Genomic DNA, 23385 nt, shown 5'->3' with positions numbered 1-23385 from the left:
GATCTATACTATATCTTCATATGAAGTTTGCGTGCTTGTGAGTGTTCGTGCTCGTATTTTGTACATTCGGCTCTTTGCAAATTGAGTGTCATCAAAGCAAAGATCCTACATAGTTCATTGTCTCCAGACGCACTAAGTACTGTTAACAAGTTGCCCATATCCAAAACATGTTTTCTGAATAAAACATGTTGTATGTCTCAATTCCATGAATATATATTTATACGGAGTCGACGTTTGTATTTTTCTTACGACTTGTTTTAGCTAATGTTACTGTTAATCATGTCCTTAGACAGGCTGTAACATAGGGAGGCGATGGGGGAATGATTAGTCTGCCTCCTACCCCATTTGGGCTACCACAAAGTATACACAAACATCACAAGTTAGCAGACCTTGTGTGTGCCCTTTCTAAATTGCTCATCCCTAACCTCAAAATCCCTGGCAAGGATTACTAGAATTTCCACTATACAAATCTTTGCGGGTTCACCTACATACTATGTAATGATAGTGGGACGTCCTACTGAGAACTTTGTGTAGTCCTGATAAACATAGTAAGACAATATAATGATAATAAACTTGTAATGAGAGTATACATATATTAGTCATGGGACTATTCAGGATTGCATACATTTGCTAGTTGATAGTTTTATTATTTCATTGTTTCATAATTATTCCTTTTGTATTTTCACATAGATCCCATAATCACAAAATAATGCAATATTACCATGTCTCCAATGTTGTCTCTGATATCTCTACATGAAATACTATATCCCATGACGTTAGAGATCCGACTCTGGGAGGTCACATAATAAACACTCTTTTTGAGTAATGAATAATTCTATTTGTAACATATACAGAGGAGATACAGTCAGATAAAATAAGCACAACAAATAGTGATGAAGTTAAATCAGAATAAAATCAGTATTAATTAATTTCGCTATGTAATAATAGGAGCAAAGTCAAAGTTGATGAATGAATCATATTCAATAGTGTGCAAAAAGTCCATTATGCTATGAAACAATAGTATGAATTATTTGAATAATAAAGTAAGCATTAGTTTTATTTGGCTTAAATCTTGAACATTCTGAAAAATATTAAGGTATTTTGGATAATTGAAAAGCTGAGCAAAAAGACAAAGTTACATGGAGAAATACAACTCTACAATCTGACAAAATTACCATGAAGTAAATTTAACAGAATAATATCAGTTTTAATTCACTACTAAAATGTCGAACTTTGCTTGCAGAATTGTTCATAATCTACTCCAAGCAAATATACACAATTATAACACTAGGTCAGTTGATAACCTTTACACTTTTAGAAGTAATATTGCCAAACAATATGTGAGAATTCGCGTAAATTCTCTCTGGAAACCTGCCTCAATGTTGCATCATTCAAAGTAGCTATTTGAGAAGTAACTGGCAAGTTACCACATTACCCTATCCTTGTGCAATATTCTTCGTTATTTGTTGTTCTTTATGCTTTATACATATATATCTTTATACATATATATATCTTTATATATATATATATATATATATATATATATATATATATATATATATATATATATATATAGCACATAACATACTTAACTAAACTATCATCATACTGCTACTCGGAGTTTCACGGGTACGGCTAGCGCACCGATCATCAGGCAACTGAACAACATAGGCTATCTCGGCTTCAGGCGTATGTGTTTGCGGTTGCCATGGCGACAGTGCGATAACAGCTCTGTTCTTTTGTTGATGCATCTGTCTTTCGATTGTATTATGGCCAGCTTCTCTTCCATGCATAGATTGCAAGATCCAACCGCTGCATAGATTGCAAGATCCAACCGCAAACACGCACGCCTGAAGCCGAGCCTATGTTGTTCAGTTGCCTGATGATCGGTGCGCTAGCCGTACCCGTGAAACTCCGAGTAGCAGTATGATGATAGTTTAGTTAAGTATATTATGTGACATTCTAGCTCTGCCTTGGCATAGAGCACTCTTTGTGAATATTGGCCACCAATATATGTGATATATTATATATATATATATATATATATATATATATATATATATATATATATATATATATATATAGATAGATAGATAGATAAATAGATAGATAGATAGATAGATAGATAGATAGATAGATAGATAGATAGATAGATAGATAGATAGATAGATAGATAGATAGATAGATAGATAGATAGATAGATAGATAGATAGATAGATAGATAGATAGATAGATAGATAGATAGATAGATAGATAGATAGATAGATAGATAGATAGATAGATAGATAGATAGATAGATAGATAGATAGATAGATAGATAGATAGATAGATAGATAGATAGATAGATAGATAGATAGATAGATAGATAGATAGATAGATAGATAGATAGATAGATAGATAGATAGATAGATAGATAGATAGATAGATAGATAGATAGATAGATAGATAGATAGATAGATAGATAGATAGATAGATAGATAGATAGATAGATAGATAGATAGATAGATAGATAGATAGATAGATAGATAGATAGATAGATAGATAGATAGATAGATAGATAGATAGATAGATAGATAGATAGATAGATAGATAGATAGATAGATAGATAGATAGATAGATAGATAGATAGATAGATAGATAGATAGATAGATAGATAGATAGATAGATAGATAGATAGATAGATAGATAGATAGATAGATAGATAGATAGATAGATAGATAGATAGATAGATAGATAGATAGATAGATAGATAGATAGATAGATAGATAGATAGATAGATAGATAGATAGATAGATAGATAGATAGATAGATAGATAGATAGATAGATAGATAGATAGATAGATAGATAGATAGATAGATAGATAGATAGATAGATAGATAGATAGATAGATAGATAGATAGATAGATAGATAGATAGATAGATAGATAGATAGATAGATAGATAGATAGATAGATAGATAGATAGATAGATAGATAGATAGATAGATAGATAGATAGATAGATAGATAGATAGATAGATAGATAGATAGATAGATAGATAGATAGATAGATAGATAGATAGATAGATAGATAGATAGATAGATAGATAGATAGATAGATAGATAGATAGATAGATAGATAGATAGATAGATAGATAGATAGATAGATAGATAGATAGATAGATAGATAGATAGATAGATAGATAGATAGATATAGATATAGATATAGATTTAAATATATACATAGATTTAAATATATATATATTTATGAGAAATGACATTTAGTAAACACTAACTTCATATGAAATTTATTGGTAAATTATGACCACTAAAAATATATGACAATATTACATTGTTCTATTAATTGGTAAGAACTATAATACTAACGTGTGCATTTTTAATCTTCATAAAGATACAGGCCACTTGACTGTTACCAAATGATGTTTATTTATCTACATCCATTCGCTACCTGGTTCGCTAGGTCACTATAATGCCTAAAACGTTGACAATGTAGTAAGTTCTTGCTCTTAATACTTTTAGTACATTAATGCACCAAAAATATATATGAACGTGACAAGCAATATCTCTAGTCTGTTTAGAGCTTTGCAGGTTCTCAAAAATATACGACTGTAAAGTTTATAGTTTGAATGATACATATTATCTATCAAACGAAAGCATCGTACACATTATCACCATCATCGTCAGAGTAGTAATCTTCCCTCCGATCGTCTGGATAAGTTTCTTTCTCTGTTGGATCTTCGACATAATGTTCTTCTTGTATTTGGGTGGCAGGATTTCGTTTCCTTTTAATATACAAGGAACTCTGTGCGCAAAATGGGAAACGAAGCGTAGAAGTGATGTAATAATATATTTTCGAGGAACAGTCATGTAAAATGGATCAATTTCGCGTTGGGGGGGGGGGGGGGTAAACTTATCGTATACATGTATACATATTACATTTAACATACTCTAAACTCTGTGAATATATATATAGAAAGTTGTAAGTTGAGATTTCACAGCATTGCTCACATAAGGAAGTACAAATATGATAATTTGTATTATTATATCAAACTTTCACCCTTAGTCTACCCTATAAACACAACCTTTACTCTTTGTCTTTCAATGAATAACGGTTATACACACTGGCTTTGTATTTAGATGAAACATTTTGAAACAGAAACTTTACGTATTCATTGTATTTACACATGCGATAACTCGCTAGTCTTGTCACAAGTTACAGCCTCTTCCTATTGATCGATAATTTAATAGTCTACGATGATAATCCATTAACCTGTATAGGCTACTGATTTACAATAAAGAGGGTCATTTTTCATTTTCGTGAAACTTAAAACTGTCAATCATCAATAAGGGGATAAAAAGGTCTGCTATTAACCAATATAAATATATAATACTTGGGAAGAAGAGCAAAGCCCATGGGTTCGACACTTATCTCGATAGATATAATATGCTGAAGTTTCTTTTGTTTTATTTTAATATGTCAGTTAAAACAAAGTGATTGTATTCCATAATGGTCAACACTTCAAACGTTCCTTTCTGTTTGTCGTTATATTGTCTATTTGGCCTGAAATACCCTTTAACTAAAGCAACTTTCTCTTAGCTTTTCAAATATGTCTGATCTCTCTTCGAAAATTCAATTGTAAGACAATCAAAATAGTTTTTGGGAATCGTCTATGATCGTCCATAATCACATACTTCGTTCTTAACATCACATATTACTGTGCAATGTACTCATCAAAATAAAGTGACTGCATTGGAATATTTCATGTGTTAACAATGCAAGGATTAAAGATGTTGATAGTAATTTATACCTGCTTTGTTAGCAGGTTATGTACTATTGTTTTCTCAATGTACACTCTCTCCTCCATTTAATATACTCGAAATACATACATTAGCAATACTGGTCCCACATAATCGATTGAGGGAGCTGTACATTTGTCAGAATTCAATGCATATTATCAGTTATGCGATTGTGTTCTGTTTTAAAAATATAGCCCAAAATATCTACCTGCGCTCCCACGGTTGCATTCTTTCTCGTCAAATATTTCAACTCATTCATTGTTGGACGATCATCACACTCCTTGCTAAGACACATCTTCATAGCTGTGAATCTGGAATGAAAACACACAATTCAAACTTCAATGCAATATATGTTGAGCTTGAACGTAGGTAACTGATAACAATCGCGAATATGAAATATTTTGTAATATGATATGTACATAAGCTAGTCCTTAGGTGATAGTATGATATGGAGTTTAAGTGAGAGATATTGTATTGGGAGGGGGAGAGAATCTTGATGGAACAGTAAATCGAAAACAGGTCTCAATTCAATATTATCGTTTTGAATCGATTCATTGAAACAGACAAAACAAAAATTCAAAGTAAACACTAGTTTTACATTTCTTCCGGACACTCAGGGGGTTGTTGAATCATATCCAAATGTTTCTTCATTTCATATCCATCCATATGAATGATTCCGTAAATTTGTGTATGCCCTATCAAAGAGAAAAAGTAATATACAGTTTATAACTGTTCAAACATGCGTTTGAAGTTATGTAAAAGAGAAAGGAAAACGCATCTGCTTTTGTGTAATTTGTATTTTCTACAAAAAGTCGTTACTAAAAAGTGGTTTAGACTGACCAGACAAAAAAACAATAACGGAGCCTTTTTTCTTTGGTTTCGTAGAGCCAATTTTTGACCTGAATATTGAGGGTTTACAACCGGCCTTAGGTAATTAAGTTTGAAATTAATTAGTCATTATTTTAGAGGCTACAAAGTTACACTAATAAGTGAGCTAGTAAGTACAATGACAATATTCCGAAAGTGAAAGAGAATTCAGCTTCCTCACTAAAAATTAACTTATGGCAAAAAATACGTAAACGATGTACAAACATATACTTACCGCCAAAAAACAACTCCCACAAGGTCATTCCAACTCCCCATACGTCACATGAGCTAGGATAATTATCACAATGTGGAATTTCAGGCGCCAATCTGTATTCAAACTCCCTATCCTATGAAGTGTAAAATGTGGTGAAAACAATCATATACCTTCGCACATGCGCACATTATAAGCCAATTTATAACATAACATAAGAAATCTTCCAAGACAAAATTTGTTGTGGCTTTCATTCGATAATACTGTTATTTGAGGGTAACTATTCGGTGAAATACATACATTGTTATTATCAATTGCTCAAAACTAACCATTCACATGATGAAGTCCAGATGAACCATTAAAGGGTCTTTTTTATCCTTGTTCTTTCATCTTATTTTAAGTGGTATTAGGAACACTTGTTGAAAGTAAACTACGTTAATATATAGGTAGTGTTAGCTTTGCTGTTCTTTTGCAGCATAGAATGGGGGTAATTCTCAGGACTCATATATGATGTCAGATATAAACATTATTTAATAAAGAATGTGAGAAATTAAAAAGACAAATATGATATCAGCGTTCAAGCAATCTTGTTTAAGCTTTTCAATTGTTGTACCATTTATTAGCTTACCTCCTTCAAGAAAATTTCCAGGAAGTCTCTCGCCTGCTTACTAGGACAAAAGTCGTACAGTTTGCAAATACCGAGATGATTGACAACGATACGTTTAGCACAAAGACCTGGATGAGCACACTTTCAACAAAGCAAGAGGTAACAACCGTCACTTCACTGTTATACGAACTATCCACATAATTTGTAATATTGCGTGATATTTTAAAACATTTCAACTTTGATCATAATTGTTTACATAATTAATATGATTATGATATTTTAAGTGATTGTCTATAAATGTTATCGTTATCACTCACTTTTGTTTATTCAACGCCCACCACACCACCAACCAAGCTAATTGTAAATAACAATTGATAAGTAGAACTCAGAATCAAATACAACTGTTAGCAAACTGCTTATCCACTTGAGAGCCTGTGTTACAGAATGTGTAAAAGTAAGTTGGCCTGACGTTTCAATCCTAGCGAGATCTACAGAGGCTAAATGACAAATAACGTAAACTAACAGAAGGGACAAAACACGCACAGAATACAGACAGGTTAATGAGCATGGTGAACACAAATATATCAAAATAAGGGGAATAGTAGACAAGGGATGGAGAGAATAATGAAAGAAGCCAACAGAGGAAGAGGAGAGGTTAGGAGATAAACAATAGAGGGACAAAGAGAGGATTAAGGGAAGGAGGTAAGGAAAACCTAGAGAAAGACAAAGACAGAAAGGTGTGGAGAAAAAAGGGTGGATGAGAGCTATGAGAAAATGGAGAGACGGGGATCGAAACGTCCGTCCAATTACTTTTACACATATATGTAGAACTGTAAACATAAGTTTTTAAACTACTGAAATAAGTTTTCCACTCCATGTTTACATTCGGTCCGTCTTAACAATTGCTTCATATTTCATGATTGTTCTTATAAACTATTTAAATATTAATTTCGACTCACTGCTACAGAATCAAGGTATTCCATCCCATCAATTATGTCGAGGGCATATCCAGTATAATCATCGCCACTGGTTTCCCAATTACTGTACTCAGATACCAAGAAGTTATCCAATGTGTTCATTTCAAAGTAGTCATTAATTATGAAAAGAAGTCCTGTTAATAATCATTTAGAAAAGAAGAATTTTGATAAAGGACGTCAAAAGTTATCATGGTATAAGCCTTAAATGGTGTAAAAAATTGATAACAAAATGAAAAACAATTATTAACCCCTCCAAGGATACTATAACTATCGTTTATTAATGTATGTATGTAGGTAATTATATAAAATGTTGCTCAGAGATTTCATTAACTTAAATTTATGGTATAAACTATTAATTTGTTAAAGAATGGAATTACCATAAGTAATACGAAAAATAAGAATTAAGTAATAACCATTTATCATGACGCGTATGTTCATTACACTCACCATCACATTTACAATACCCAATTGTCTTTAACAAATTTGGATGTTCTGAAATCGACAGACGAGAATCGCTGCATGTTTTCCACAATCGTTTTGCCTCTACCGGTGCGTCACCTTTTGAGAAAGGAAATGAGCCTAGGTAAGCTTCTGTATTTGAGAAGTATGTGATAACATATCATATAAATACTTGATAGAACTCTGTTTTACTACATGTCTGCTCAGACACAACATAATCTCCCAATGTTAATTAGACCATCAACCACTTGAATGCATAATGTACTCAGTTCGAAAATGATATATATATTAAAATGTCATCGTAACATATAAAGATTGAATTATCACACCATTATACTTATATTAAGACACCGTTTATCTCTGGTTCGCACTCTTCGAGGCTGATCCTACCTTCAACATACGATATCATGACATCATGCATCTTGCTTCTACTGTACGTTAAAGTTCCGCTCCAATACAATAAAATCAACGAAGACGGTAGATCCCTGTTAAAGCAAAGATTTTCCCTCGCAAAAACGCGAGAAACTGGTTCTTCATTGATCAGGACGTTTTCAAAATCTAAAGAAAGAAAAACAATTGAGTATCCCGTTGAGTGCATACTTACAAAATTTTGGAAGGTAATTATTTGTCGCTGAGATATATCTATTGAACAAAACGATCGTTGTGTGCAAAAATAAAAACGTTATATAATATAATTATATATAGTATTAATTTAATAACAAGTAACTGCAAGCATTAAATATATACCTGGTAGAGATCCATAGAAGCTGCTAATTTCTTCTATATCCTCTATTCTCGAATTGTTGACATGATAAGTAGAGTTTCTGAAAGGAACACGTTATTTGCATGAACTATTAAAGAATATAACATGCATAATTACTTTAAGCTACAATATGAAATGTAGAAGAAAAAAAGAACACCCAAAGAAGCATACACGCACATTTAACTATACATTCCTGACTTAGGTATATAATAAATGGTGGTTTTAAATGTGCATTTCCAATAGTGTAATTCATTGCAATATTATTTTCAAAGAAAAATATACCTCCTAACTTGCTCTGTCAAATATCTTGGTGTTCAATTCTTTGTGAACTCTGGTATTTTATTTTACCACAAACGCTGCAAATGGCGACTAACGGGCTATCACAGCTAATAACATAGAGCTGTTCGAACTCTTACTTGTTTATACACAAATATGTAAGGCTGTTTTTTTACACAGTAATGTATTTGACACCACCAATATGTGGTTCAGGCGGTTCAATAAACCGGGAACCTCAATGTCCAAGCGCCTTTAAGTAATAGTCCGAAATTTTAAGCCAACTGATCACAACCCCTCGTCATGAGTTTCAACGAATCATTGAATGCGTACTAACATGCCTAGCTTCGTATTATGTTATTTCATAACAAAATAGGCTGTAATTTTGTTTCTTATTAATTGCATTAGTCAATTTCATATTTATCATGATGTACGCTCTTTAGTGTTACATTTACGACTTGCGTCAGGTACGGTTTAGAAGGATGAGACTGAACGGCCACAACTCTCACCTTGTAACCAATGTACTGAAACATAAACTACGTCACTGGACACTTTATAATGTGTTTTAGACTACGTAGGAAAATGAAAATAATCGACATATGCCGTATCTAACAAGGTTTAGGGAGCAATATTAATCCTGTCCATGAGAATAAGATCAAGTATGTTAAAACTCATTTAGTTCTGTGTATAAGACATCACACACAGGATGCCTGGCAAATAATCATTAAAACTGAACTGTAAATACAACTGATTTGGTATGTTTGATGCAAAGCGTAAAAACAATAAAAGCAACATTGATTTATGTGCATGGGAGCTGGGTTGATAGCGATAAGAGTACATTGCACATACATTCAAGTTTTCATTTTACGAATATAATATATATATAGTATATTAAGTATCCGAAAACATGTTTAGTGCTTCTTGATTTATCTGAAAAATAAAATAAATATACAAACGTATCGCCGTAGTCTGCCGGCGGTTACTGTTGTTAAGTTATAAGCTACTGTTTTAAATAAACTTTGAAAGCGACGAATATAATTTTTTTGCAGTCGACATAATTCGGGAAGGCGGAAATCTTCCCTTTCATCAGCACAATTGTGTAGAAAATTAAATGAGCAGGTTTGAATTTCTTATGATTGCATCGAAACATTTTGATACAATTCTCAGTATGATGGCTTGTTCCATTGTTGAGACATACGGTAGTTATTGTTACATTCTTATGGACTAAAACGACAACATTTTTAATTAAATACCAATCGGGATATAAATACATTAAGTGAAGGGATATTCTACATTAGTACGGTAAGGTATGACAGGGTGACACAATCAGAAATTACAGAGAGAGTTGAAAGTGGTAGGTCGGCATTCCAAAAGTGAAAATACTGAAACTTTTGTTGCATTGCTGCAAATAGCACTCATACGACTTCATTGAAAGTTATACTTTATGATCAGTATGAATACATCTAATCCTTATCGTGATTGATTATATTAAGAAAGACGGGCAAATATCAATCGGTTGCAAAGGGCATGTAGAAATGAATCCGGAGTGTAGGTAATAACGCCCTAAATGCTATACAGATTAAATTATTGTGTCGCAACTTTCATTTTGAAAAGCGTTGAGCTATCTGCAATAAGGAAATCATTTGTTGCTTCTTACTTAATCATCAACTTACACTTTCGCTTTACCTCGACTTGGCAATGAATCTGTCAAAACAAAAAAGCAATCTTGTTTTTGTTTGTCATATGATCCTACAACAAAACTTAGTTAGCATATGCTACCGAACTTAACTCGTTATGCATTCCATTAAAATTTCGAACATTCCTCTACCCTTGTGTCTTTTGTACCATAGTGTAGATAATTAGAACAAAATTATGACCATCTACTTTGTAAAACAAAATTTCGGCCAATTTGCAGAGAATTGCATGTTCTGTCAACACACGTTATTTCAAAATATGACTTGGGCGCATCTTCTGCCAACTATATTGACAAATACAAACAAATGAAGTCTTCTCAGTTACGCCAACACATGAACTCAATATGGACAAAGATTTAACTGAGATAGCAAGGGAGGCAGACATTATGTAATGTAATGGTGCTACTCACACAGTTGTGATTGTATAAAACACGTAGTCCGTGATACAACCTAAGTAAAGTAATATACTAGATATTTGCGCATGGGCTAAAACTCTGGTACAAAAAGACATCGCCAGGAGTGTATTACTATTACGCAATAATGTAGAAAAGGACTGATTAGACCTTCGAAAATTGAATATATAAATAATACATGTAGTAACCTATTTAATATACCCTTATAATTCATGTTAGTCGATGAGTAGTTAAAAACTTGACAGTTATAGCTATGTCAAGGAGAGTACATGTTTGGAATTACTTATATGTTACTTGTATTAATCAGATAAATACTAAGACTGTACATGTTCAATTGCTACATTAATAGTTATGATGCTCCTATGGAACTGATTGTTTCTTCAACGATTCATTGAAAGGTGTTAATTGTTGCCAGCCGAAGAGAGCAGTTGCTGACCTTTTACTTACTTTTAATCTTCCTGCAAACCAAAGTAGTCAGTACAAATACTATTAAACCACCGATTCCATATAATAGATGGTGAATCGTTCCTATGTCAAGAAGTGGTGTTCCGGTATCGTCCTTAGAGATGGTCTGGTTGTTTTCATTCACTTCGAAAAACAAAAGCAATTTACATTTATAATAGATATTAACATACAGTATTTTTTCCATATAATGCACCACTTATATTAATTGATACTGTTACGCAATAAGGCTATACTAAATACATTAAAAGAATATTATAATATTGTTATGATTGCTGGGCACAAGTTAATCAAGTGTCCTTTTTAAGCAATCATCTATCCACGCGAGAGTTATACGTGCTTAAATGGCATTTACATTAATGAGGAGTCGTATTGCACAATGACGCTCATGTTTGCACGAACAATTGTTTAATATTAACCAATTCCTTTCAACCGCCTCATGCATCATACGTCCTTGAATTATATGTGGATTGATGATTAACAATTACCGAAGTCAGTGACATTTATCTCAACAATTATGGTCACAGATCTTGACATATTCCCAACAAGGCAAGTGATGTTGCTAACTCTTTCTTGGCCATCATATGTTAATATAGAACCCTCGACAACACCACGCTCGTCTACAGAAAAATTCGACTTCTTCACTCCTTGGAAAGTTTGTAAGCCGTTAATGCTCCACGCATACGTATCACCGGGCGCCATTTTGTCAGTGTAGCACTGAAGTTCTGTCATATCTGATTGGTTCAACTGTAGAGTCGCGTTGATCTCTTTACCCATGTAGAATATATCAAAGGAAATTTCTAGGGAGGAGGAGGAGGAGGAAGGGAGAGCTCATGAGTAACATATTATTACATAAACAAATAGTAAGCATTCATCAATAATATCAATATCAATAATCAAGAATACTAGATATGTTTAAGTGAATGAAGCGGACATACTCGAATGTACTTTGCTGTTCAAAAAGTCCGAGTTGCATTACATGTAACTCGTAAACGCTAGAAGATTCAAACAATAGCTGTTCTTTTTACCTTTCAAGAGCAAATTGTATTCAGCGGACTCATTTCCAATGGCGCAGTTGTAACTTCCTGCATTGGTAGACTTGAAGCCTTTAATGTACAAGTAGGTTTCGGCTCCATTTGTCTGATTACACATGACATTTTTATATCCGACCTCAGATGGGCAATACCCGTCTGCAAGTATTATTTCATTCTTAAACCACCATACAGCTTTGTTTTCTGAACTGTTCTTAAAACAGCAGTTTAAAGCAACATCTTCCCCTTGTGTGATTGTCATCTCTATTAAACCTGGAATGTTCATAAAAAAATATGATTGTTTTAGTGCGTGCTGTGTGGTGCTTACGAGTATATAAATCTTTCTTTTTGCACAAGGTAAGTTCTGACATGCACTTACATATAGATAGGTACCTTTTTAGGCAATTCGGAAAACTGCAACAATTTATGAAATATACACGCCGAAATAGTTTCAATTGCACTCCAAAATATGTAACGGTAGTGATTATCATATTATATTCCATATATAAAGGAAATAGTTTTTACTTTTCAAAATGTAAATTATACAACTACCCAATAAACAATCTATTTACGAGTTGTTAACTATATCCAATTATCAAATACCAACGATAGCTACAATATGAGTTGTTATAATCTACCGGCCTGAGGGACAATACGGTGCATTGCACACTTACAACTTCCGGGTCTTGATAATGAAAGAGCCACGAATAAGGTCAGAATACTCGTCATGTTTGGTCTGCAAAATAAAATGAGACATTTTAAAGTTAACGGAAACATACTTTTAATTTACATACATTTAAATATTATCACTTGGCGACTTTTAGTAATAGCGGTAAACTTTATATAGCGTGAACATGAAACTATTCTGCTTTCTTAGTTAGTTAATTTGTATTACATATTCATTCAATTAAGAATAAGTCATATCAATCAAACGTTACTAAACATATTCCTAGGATATGGGTAAGTAACAGGGACGGATGTACACAGGATGTTTGTATGAATTTGACTTACCGTTTACAGATACAAGGACTCTTTGTCCAGCACAGAATAGTAGTTTTCTTACAATATAAACACAAAAGAGCTATCGAAGATCTAAATTGTTCACTTTCTCTGCATCGACATCCGCGGCACACGTACCAGTGTGTATTGAACTTTAATTATAACAAACCTTAACACACTGTAGTCTGCGATAATATACACTAGTTGCTTTTAGTTTCGGTGGATGAAAGGTTTATGCACTTCAAGTGTTGCTGTTGTAACAAGATAACAAGATCAAGATATCGTCAATACACACTATCACGCAACCAGTTTAAAGAGCTGATAAATATGATTCCTTGTATAAGAAAATGTTACTTTTCTCAACATAGTATAATAATGGGTGCGTGACAGAAGAACGTAATATAATTGTTTCGGGATCTGAATAGAATGGAACGCCAACAGCATTCCATGACGGAAAGATGACACGAGTTCGGAATGAAATGTAGATATAACACGGGAAGATGTCGACATTTCCTACGTGGAAGACTTTATACAAGAGTTTCCGTAATAATTATCGGGATTTAAGAATTTGACATTGAATAAAACAAAATACGAAGACTTTTGGTATTCTGAATGCTACATTATATGAGTATGAAAATATTCACTCAGTAATAGTCAAATGGCTACCTTTGCTGAAGTGTACCAATTTCAGTGTTTTTCCTTCTTTTTTATAAGTTTGGGGTGAGTGGGTGTAACAGTGGATGTGACTGACGGTTTCTCCTAGTAAATTCATTGTAATCTAATTTCAATAGCGTATCTAGGTGGAATTAAAAAGTTAACTGAGGTTTATGGAGACCCCTGCGCATTTGTTGCAAATTTTACACTTCGTAAAAAGGTCGCCGCCAGTTTAATACTTACAGCTATTATTTAGAAATAATACGATGCCCCTTAATACGCATTCGTACATTAAATATTAGGATAGCGCTACATCAGGCCAAGTATTCAATGGATGGTGGCTGTACACATGTCGGTCGCAATGAGTAGTTAAACTCTCTGGCCATAGACAATAATTCATGTAGGTTACCCCAGGGATGCTTCTAGTCGTTTTTATCGACCTTATCCGGATCCTCCAGGTTTTTAGGTGTTGTTGTTACATCAATGTAGACACGGGATCAATGGCCACAGAAACATTGCATGCCGCCACCAGAGCATTATGAACTTCAGTGTGCCTTGAACATTAGCACTATGTTAATACATAAACGACAGAGCAACAGAAATGTAAATTGACATCAGACGGAGGATATTCCAATATTAAACGCACTGCACATATTCACATAACGTTTCAAATAAGGTAGGGGATCAAATCTTTTAAGTATATAAAACAAATCATTTTAGGGGCCTGAATGCATATTTGAGATTTAGTAGTTGAACGTTTGAGATAATAACTAAACTTGCAATACATATAGGATTAAACTTGAAATATCTTTATTAACATTGGAGGATGTGGTGGATTTTTGGGAATCAAATATATATATAGTTCAAGTTTTACGTAAGAATTTGTACTTATGAGTAAGTAGCCGAAATGTCGGGATATAATAATCGGAGTTTCCAGAACAATGTCGAAAGTTGGAGAATATAAACGAAAGTTTAAATGCAACTTGTCCAAACTTTGATGATATCGCAACAGAAACCATCTTTGTATTCGAGTGTCGGTCACCTTCTCTTTTGAGTACAGAACACAATTGTTAATACTGTTAATAAAACCTCGTAACGAGGCTCGATGTCGCTGAACTATACGACCGTTTTCAAGTATTTAGTTTTAAATCGATAAACTCTGAGTCAGGGAATAATATCGAAGGTTTACATATCACACTTCTCAATGATGAGTTAACTATCTAATATATTGGCTAGTAGTCACACCGTTTATAAAATTCCAAAACAGAAAGGTAAAAGAAAATACACGATACACACAAATGACTCATTGTTAAATTTAATGAAAGGTATTATCGAAGTGTTCCCACAATGTTTTGTGTACAAAACACTAACTAGTCAACAGCGAAACTTATAAACTGTGAATTTGATTGCCCAAATGACTTTGTTCTGGATTTATCAATTTGGTATGAGTTGGAAAAAATATTCATTAATTAAAATAAAATAAAATATTAGTAATCCAAATAAGGGTAATTGCTGCTACTATTCATTCCCAGAATATTACACCTTCCAACGGCACAGGCACAATGTGTCACGGTATCATGTTTGCATGAAACGTTAGGCAATTGTTAACATATTAATTTCAGGTGTAGGGTCGTTGAGAATCATGCTTTTAATAAATTTATAAGTATTCAGTTTTAGTTCCTACACAAGGTTATGATTTATCTACATAGTTAAGCAAATGTGTAATATAAGTTTAATTAGAAATGTGATTTCTCTTTCGAACTCATTGATAAACGTTTAACGAGGCATAAAGTAAAGGTTATCCATTATAAGACTGACGTTGTTATGATATGTTCAAACAAGGAACTACAGTGCAGATATTGACAGCCGTGTAAATTGCCACCCAACTCGAACGCAGATAGCTCTAAATAATCCTTTGTGATAGTGAAATAAGCTTGCACATGTTTTTGTGTCATATAATATAGTGCTCAAATAAACTTTCTGTCTTTCACCATATATTATATACCCAATCATTACAGTAACCTCCTAGGTTTACCATCAATATCCAATATTTATGTTCTGAAATGTCACGAAAGTAACTTGTAAGAGAAAATTTAAGAGATTTATCTGAAGTATCAAAATAAGGTTGGGTATCTACTCATTCCCTTTGATTTATAACTAGCTTTATGAGCTTATCATACATTATAATCTTCACCTAGCTAACCTGTTAGGGATATCATACGATGATTTATATGATATGTCGATATAGGTCTAGACTAAAGTTTTTGTACCTACTTTCGAGATCGTGAATTCATCATTAACTATTGCCGAGGCCGCCACCCTAAGCGTGAACAATAATATATTGCAAGTGTACTTTGTATCCGGGTACAGCAGTACCATGCAAAGAAAATATACCATATGATGCTTAATAGGCCGGTATCCCAGTGACTCGCTGAACATGACAAAGACATTAGCTAATTCATAAGTATGACTTACCTTGCAAGCTTCAAATATAGATATTGGAGAGGAGCATTTGAATATGCACGGCTATAGGCCTTAGTCGTATCCTACTGTAGTCGGTTATTCCATGAATCGATATGTATTGTAACATGATATCTCCTCAGCTAGCTCCACGGAACAAGACTATGTCGCGCATAGTGTACAGGGAACGACTGAAGATAGCTTTAATTATGTTATTAATTCATGCAGAGCCCTCAACTAATCTGTCTAAAATCTTGCATCATTTTAAATGGCGAATGTATGGAACCTATCAGAATGAGGGTTCCCTTTGAATTGTCGTGGTATCAGTTTTAGCATCAGGTGGTGTGTGGTCAACTTGTACTACAGTTGAATGGATATATATATACTAGCCTAGCTATCATAAACGAGTATTGGCACCTTCGAGCAACAATCATGATAGCTCAGCTATTGTGACGGCCTAGGTCGATACGCTCATATGCAAGTCGTTCAGTAGCTCGGCTGAGCTCCAGGGTAGATAGGAGATAAGCGACACCCTTGGGAATTTAAATCATTAATTAAGATGTACATTGATATGAGATCATGATTGCCTTGGCGACCCTTGCCACCGACTACCCCCTTCCCCTTTCGACGAACCCTCATTTTCACTTTATTTGAATCTGATTTTGAAAGCATTATTCGTAGTTCCATTATGATAAATGCTTATGCACTTGTCACACAAAATGTCCATGCCCTCAAAACACTTCAACGTTCTTGTTTGGAGTGGGTAAATGTGGGTCTTGCACCCCGGCCTCGTCACGGCTTGCTTCTGGATCCCACTCTCTACTTTGTCAATCTCGCCTACACCCATACTCAGCTACTGTGAAATTATCGCAACAAATGCATTTAGCTCTATAGGAAAAGGTATCGAGTATGGTCATTAAACTGTTCAATATTACACTTCTTTAATATTCTGCTTTGACATTACATCAATCACTTTCATTACATTATAATACCCCTGGAGTATGATAAGCCGTACAAATGGTCGGCGTGGGTGAAATTGCTGTAATGTATTCACTTTCACATTAAACCAAACAAAAGCAATACGTTAATTCCTTCAAAAACATAGAACAAGTTTCGAAGCAACATGCAAAACTGATATCAGCGGCGAAATTAAAGGTTGGGCATCGAAAAAGACTGTCACGTGTTAAATACATGAAGAGGTCTGGAAAAATAAATTACGAGGACTGTTTGTATAAAACTATATCATATCATAGCACATTTTTAAAACAGGGCCACCAACATTGCAAAACTCATATGTTTTTTGAGTTTGCATGAAATGTAATTATAGAACGTTGACCAGGAGGGTACAAATCAGTGTTAACCTTAAGCACGGTTTACTTGACCAACAATCCCAAATGCGCCTCACAACCAGGCACGTAGCAAGGAATTTGCTAAGGGAGGGCGAAGCTTGTAGGCAAACTATCTAAGCGTAGCGCCACCATGTATTGGCGCGAAGCGTACAAGAAAACTTTGGCTGAAATACCAAATCCATTGACAATTCAGATAAGTAACAAACACATTAAATTATAATTAAAATGACAATGGAACAGTTGACTTTTAAACAGTGACGTTAAGGACAATAACGGTGGTGCATTTCATATTTTATTTCATAATAAATTTCTTGCGAAAAAGAAGGAATTGTTTACAAAGGAAGTAAGTTTACCAAGGAAGTACAAAAGTAAGCAATTTAAAAGATGTCAACGGTCCAAAAATGATACACGTCAACCTTACTGATTGTTTCGAAAGAACATATCGTCAAAATAGTAACGGCTATCGGGAAATTTAACGGGCATAGTGCACTTACTTTATAAAAAAAATCCTATTTCAGTACATTTAAAACTTTAAACAATTGGAAAGTGCACCTCTCGCTTCAAGCTCGTATCGCAAGATACACTACATTACTTACGGTTCCCAAATAGATATTCTAAATGTATAATTAATTTCCTTTATCTGTAGAGAAAAACTCATATGCAATATGGATTGAACATACTGAATGAACATATTTACAGTAGTTTATTTAAGCAGTGTGAGATTCATACAGCGAGAGAACAAAAAAGCTTCAAATTTACATTTTGTGTTCAGTGTTTCCGATAATAAAGTACCAGGTTATTCGAATGGAAAGGTTATTTCATGACCACTATTCCATATAATCATAATATTGATACTATAAATAAACATATCTTTAAGGGCTTATTTCAATATGTTAAATTGCTGCTATATGGCATGATTCATACCATGTTTGGCTGCTCAAAGCAAGTATTGATGATATTGAATACTAAATACCAATTAATTCAAGTTACGCTACAACTCACAAAACACGGTATAACACTCTGTTGTTGAGAATGTTACTTGGATCCTTGATTTCATCGGTTATAATATTTAGTTAATGGTATGGAAGGTCATATTTTGATTTGCCTGATGTTACAAACGATACCATTTTCTTTAAACTTCAAAAAAGATATAAGTTGAAATCACATTGTGGTATATTGCGAGACCAACATTCTACCAGAGGTTCAACCTCTTTTAAAGTCAAACTAGGATGTGGAAATGATTATGCAAATACAATTGTTATTATTCATTGAAACATCAATAGTGTATTTTCGTGTGTCATATGTGTCATTTTGAAAAAAATATATAATAACATGTGGGACATTGGCTAAATAGGTAGCATGTTGGTAATATATCAATGAATTTAAAACTGTTATGAATGGGAGCAATTCTTCCTCACCAACTGCATAGATGAAGTACAGACTATTGTCATTAATAAAAACTCACAACGTATCCTTCATCCAGAAAACGTTAAGAACTTTTACGAAGAAAAATTGTTTCATGCAATGCTTCTTGTTTGTTCCTGATAACTTTGTTGTCTTCACGATGATAGCAATATTAAAGTTATTTCCCTGATCATTTGAGAAGCATGAAACATATTTCTTTCCAGAATCAACGTACCTGAGTTTGATACTGTTGCTACCGTCGATTTGTTTTTATTTGTAATTGTGGGTCTAAAATCAGATAAAAATAAATCGTTATATTTTTAAAAGAAAAAGACATTAAGCACAACAAATTACCGTTATGGTCATAATGAAAAGTTATGTCTGAAGACAAAGTATGAATTGAAGTATGAATTAACTCTACAATTGTGAAAATTACTTATCGACTGTGAGATTATTAATAATGCAGACCAAATATTTGCCACTGTTTTGATCTTTCAAAATACAGTGACAGCATACAATATCTTTGAACTTTTTTCACGGGATTTGCTGTTAAAAAGAGCAAAGTTTGATAGGTTACCTCCTAAGCTTATTAAGTAGCTCTTCAGAACATGAGTTCCAATGATACAACGTTAAGATCCTAATTTTTTTGTTAACAATTTTTCATTTTTATTATGCATAGCTGATTCGAATTCGGATACCAATTCAAAATATATATATTTTGAAATCCAAGTTCCTTTGGATTAAAACAATTAATAATTTGTTAAAATATAAAATTTGGCAAATCATTGTTGTTATTTAATAAACCCTTTCAACATAAAAGCCTTTTCAGGGTAATAAATAGTATTGCTGTTAAGTTTGATAACATCATATTATGCAATGCAACTCGGTTACCGTAATTATTCACAGCAAGCATGAAAAGATCTCACGATTATTAATTGCATCTGCGTAATGGTACTTGAAGTGAAAAAGTAGGACATTTTCTTAACAAAATGTTTGCAAAAACGAATCATGATTTACAAAATACCTTTTAACCGAAAACAAATTTAAGATGCAGATAAAGTTTAAAATTAGTGTAGTTTCCATCCCCTCTATTGTCAGTTAATATCATTAATCAGTGTACTGTGTTTTACTTTATTCGGTTCCTAAGGGTAAGCAAAAATTGAAAACTGTGGTTTTAAAAGTGCCAACGAAAATGATGGGCGATTTAGGAGAACTTCTAAAGGAAAGACTACTTGTCATAAACTCAAATTTTTGAAAAGTGTGACTATACCCATAACTATTAAAAGAGAAACAAATATATTACTCTGATGGAAGGAGGATATTATTCTCAGCAACCTCGTGAAATTTGCGTTCAGTTTCTGTCTATAATTAATAATAGTAAACTTGAAGCAAGCAGATGTAATGTCACACATACAGGAAGATTTGTTGTGTGTTTTTCTTGTTTACATCCAATTTTCTACTTATCATTTGGATACATCAAATGAGGAATCAACACCATAACGAAATGAATGCACTTATTGTGTGATATTGATAGCTACACATCCCCTAAAATTAAACTACAACCCTGCCCAAGGTCAAGACAAGCATTTGTTCTCAGTGTCCAACTATGTATTGCATCACATTTGATTGTTGGAGTTTGCAACTTCCATTACAACTACATAAAAGTATTACATCATTACTTAACAATAAAAACCACTATCACGTGCTGCATATAAAACTTTTATTTTTGCATTTGTGTTTGGCACTAAGTCAATGTAAAGTGAATGCATATAAAAAAAATAGACAGCTTTCGAAGCTAGGTGCTTCTATAAAAAAACTTAATGAAATTGATTTTCAACAAAACTTTCATGTTAATGACAGTTAATGACAGAATTGCAGTAGAATTGATGGGCCTACTCTGATACTTTAGCTGGTCACAAGACGTCAATGGACTAATCTCCTGTTATTTTGCGATGTCATATAATACCAATTCACTGCGAGCACCGATTGCTGAAGGTATTGGCACGAAAACAAAATAAGTTGATCCACCCTTAACCCGAGTCCTCTGACATCGGAACTGTAACCGTATTGAGCATGACGATGCCATGTCAAGGGCATCACGAGTCCCTTGCAATGGAAAATAAACTCCAAATCATCAGGTTAAAGGTGGGTAAGCGATCTATTGTGTACTGGATTTGCAACTCAAGATATAACTGAATGTCTGAATGAATTTGATGCAAAAAACTTAAAGTAGTATTCATTCCAAAGGGAAAAAATAAAAATATATAGCGATAAGTTGGATAGTATCTGGTCAACCAGAAACTATCAATGACTGTCGTTTAATACTTTTTCTCTGACAGTCTGAGTATCACAATACTTGCATTTAAGAAGAAGTTTAACGTATAAATGACAAACAGACAGTAACTATATATGCAGTTTAAGGTAAATATTAAAATTAACGTTTACTTTTTTGTCTTATTTATTTGTACATCAAAGGAGAGCATTTTATAAATAAAATTGTAATAAATGTACATTGACCTAAGGATGCAATCCATACAATCTTAGTTTAATATAGTTTTAAATGCAAGTTAAATCAGAAATTTAATAAACAGATTCTGATGAATCTTAAGATTCTGAGGAAAGTGCAGCAACGATCAAGGAAGTTCCAAGTATTCGGTGATTGGGTAAAATCAACATCCTGGACAAAGTGTGTCTGCTTTACTGCTTGCGAAATTGAATAACAACTATCGTGCGGTCTCTTAGCTGTGATATGATAATTAATATAATTTTGTTATGACGATACCTTCTTTAACACACGGTGTGACAGTTCTACCTTAACACATTTTATCACTGAAGTATCGGTTTGTTTACAATCGGTGTACAGTAATCTCCTTCCTTATATCCTTCCTCTGACAGCGTGAAGTAACGTGAGTCTTCGGATTGCGTCATGTCTTCCTACAAAGTCAAAACATTGAAATGTCGTAACTTCATGTAAGTTTCTTTTATCAGAATTGACCTAAAGTTTCTGCAGTTTCAATGAAATTATTATATACAGTTATTATATAGTGTATTGTCACAACTTAAGTACAGTATGCAGGGTTCTGCCGCTGCCGGTCGGCGCCGGTCGGGCCCGACCAGCACGCTGAATTACCGACCGCCACAATCTGCCTGAGTGATTTTTCCGACCGGCACTTATTTTCGATAGGAACTCCAAAAAAACAGCTCCATAGCCGGAGGGTCGAACGTACAGAAACAGTCTGTTTGAGACTAGGGGAAATCCAGTTCATAACTGTTCAAAATATCCAACACATCACAGTGTCATACTTAGTATTTAGTTCCGCATTCCAGACCAATGACTGTTTTCCGTTTCCAACTCCCGATCGTACTTTTGATAGTTTCATTTATATCTATTTTTATCGAGCGAGACACAGGCACTATCCAGCTAGCTAGTACACATACGGCCGTTAACCTTCGTAGCGGGTGAATTTACATCATATTGCATTAGGCACGAGTGACAAGGGCTCGAAAACCTTGCGAACAGTCCGAACCAGGTTCGCGGGAAATCCGCGATGCTCGCGGGAAATCCAGCCCGGCTGGCGAAAAAAAAATCGGACAAAAAAAAAATAGAAAAAAAAACGGGACGAAAAACTAAAAAAAAAAGGACAAATAAGTACATCTATAAAAATAAAAAAAAGTAAAATTTCACAAGAAAAGTTTCAGAAACAAAAGGAAAATGTTCAGAGAGCGTGCTCGCAATTTTAGTCACAATACCAACGAGTAATGATGTGTCCCCAACCCACTTACAATGGCTATTTCGCAAGCTTCAGGGTATACGTGTCACACGGACACCCACAGCCCAGCGCGGGAAGGTTGCTGTAATAAATCAGCCTCGCGGGAAATGTTTTGAACAATATTGCCATTCCACGTTCTTTTATATTTGTATTGTATGTTGGTTAGTAAACGTTTTCTTTCGTATGAATTTGACTT

The 23385-nt window shown here is 33.7% G+C and overlaps 1 protein-coding gene across 7 annotated transcripts in view; it reads right to left on the bottom strand.

The window, feature by feature from the left end:
• Positions 1 to 3580: 3580 nt before the first annotated feature.
• Positions 3581 to 23385, bottom strand: part of LOC139961638 (uncharacterized) — a 37856-nt gene continuing 18051 nt past the window's right edge. For 3 of the 7 annotated variants that reach the window (XM_071960973.1, XM_071960975.1, XM_071960976.1), the window contains 2 exons: positions 13228 to 13289; positions 12634 to 12826 (listed from right to left, as the gene is read on the bottom strand). In XM_071960973.1, the coding sequence (XP_071817074.1) occupies positions 12769 to 12826; positions 13228 to 13289 (120 nt within the window). In that variant the 3' untranslated portion in view covers positions 12634 to 12768. Of the gene's footprint in view, positions 3802 to 5004; positions 5108 to 5394; positions 5492 to 5898; positions 6011 to 6502; positions 6623 to 7440; positions 7593 to 7905; positions 8017 to 8307; positions 8476 to 8664; positions 8742 to 10626; positions 10658 to 11507; positions 11649 to 12010; positions 12323 to 12550; positions 12827 to 13227; positions 13290 to 13564; positions 13804 to 15707; positions 22354 to 23385 lie in introns of those variants that run through there. The other 4 variants (XM_071960977.1, XM_071960979.1, XR_011790950.1 and 1 more) reach the window with 4 other exon arrangements.

Source organism: Apostichopus japonicus, chromosome 20 (assembly GCF_037975245.1).
Source record: "Apostichopus japonicus isolate 1M-3 chromosome 20, ASM3797524v1, whole genome shotgun sequence".
Lineage (NCBI taxonomy): Eukaryota > Metazoa > Echinodermata > Holothuroidea > Aspidochirotida > Stichopodidae > Apostichopus > Apostichopus japonicus.
The sequence above is the reverse complement of the archived record's forward strand: the minus strand, read 5'-3'. Positions and strand labels throughout refer to the sequence as shown.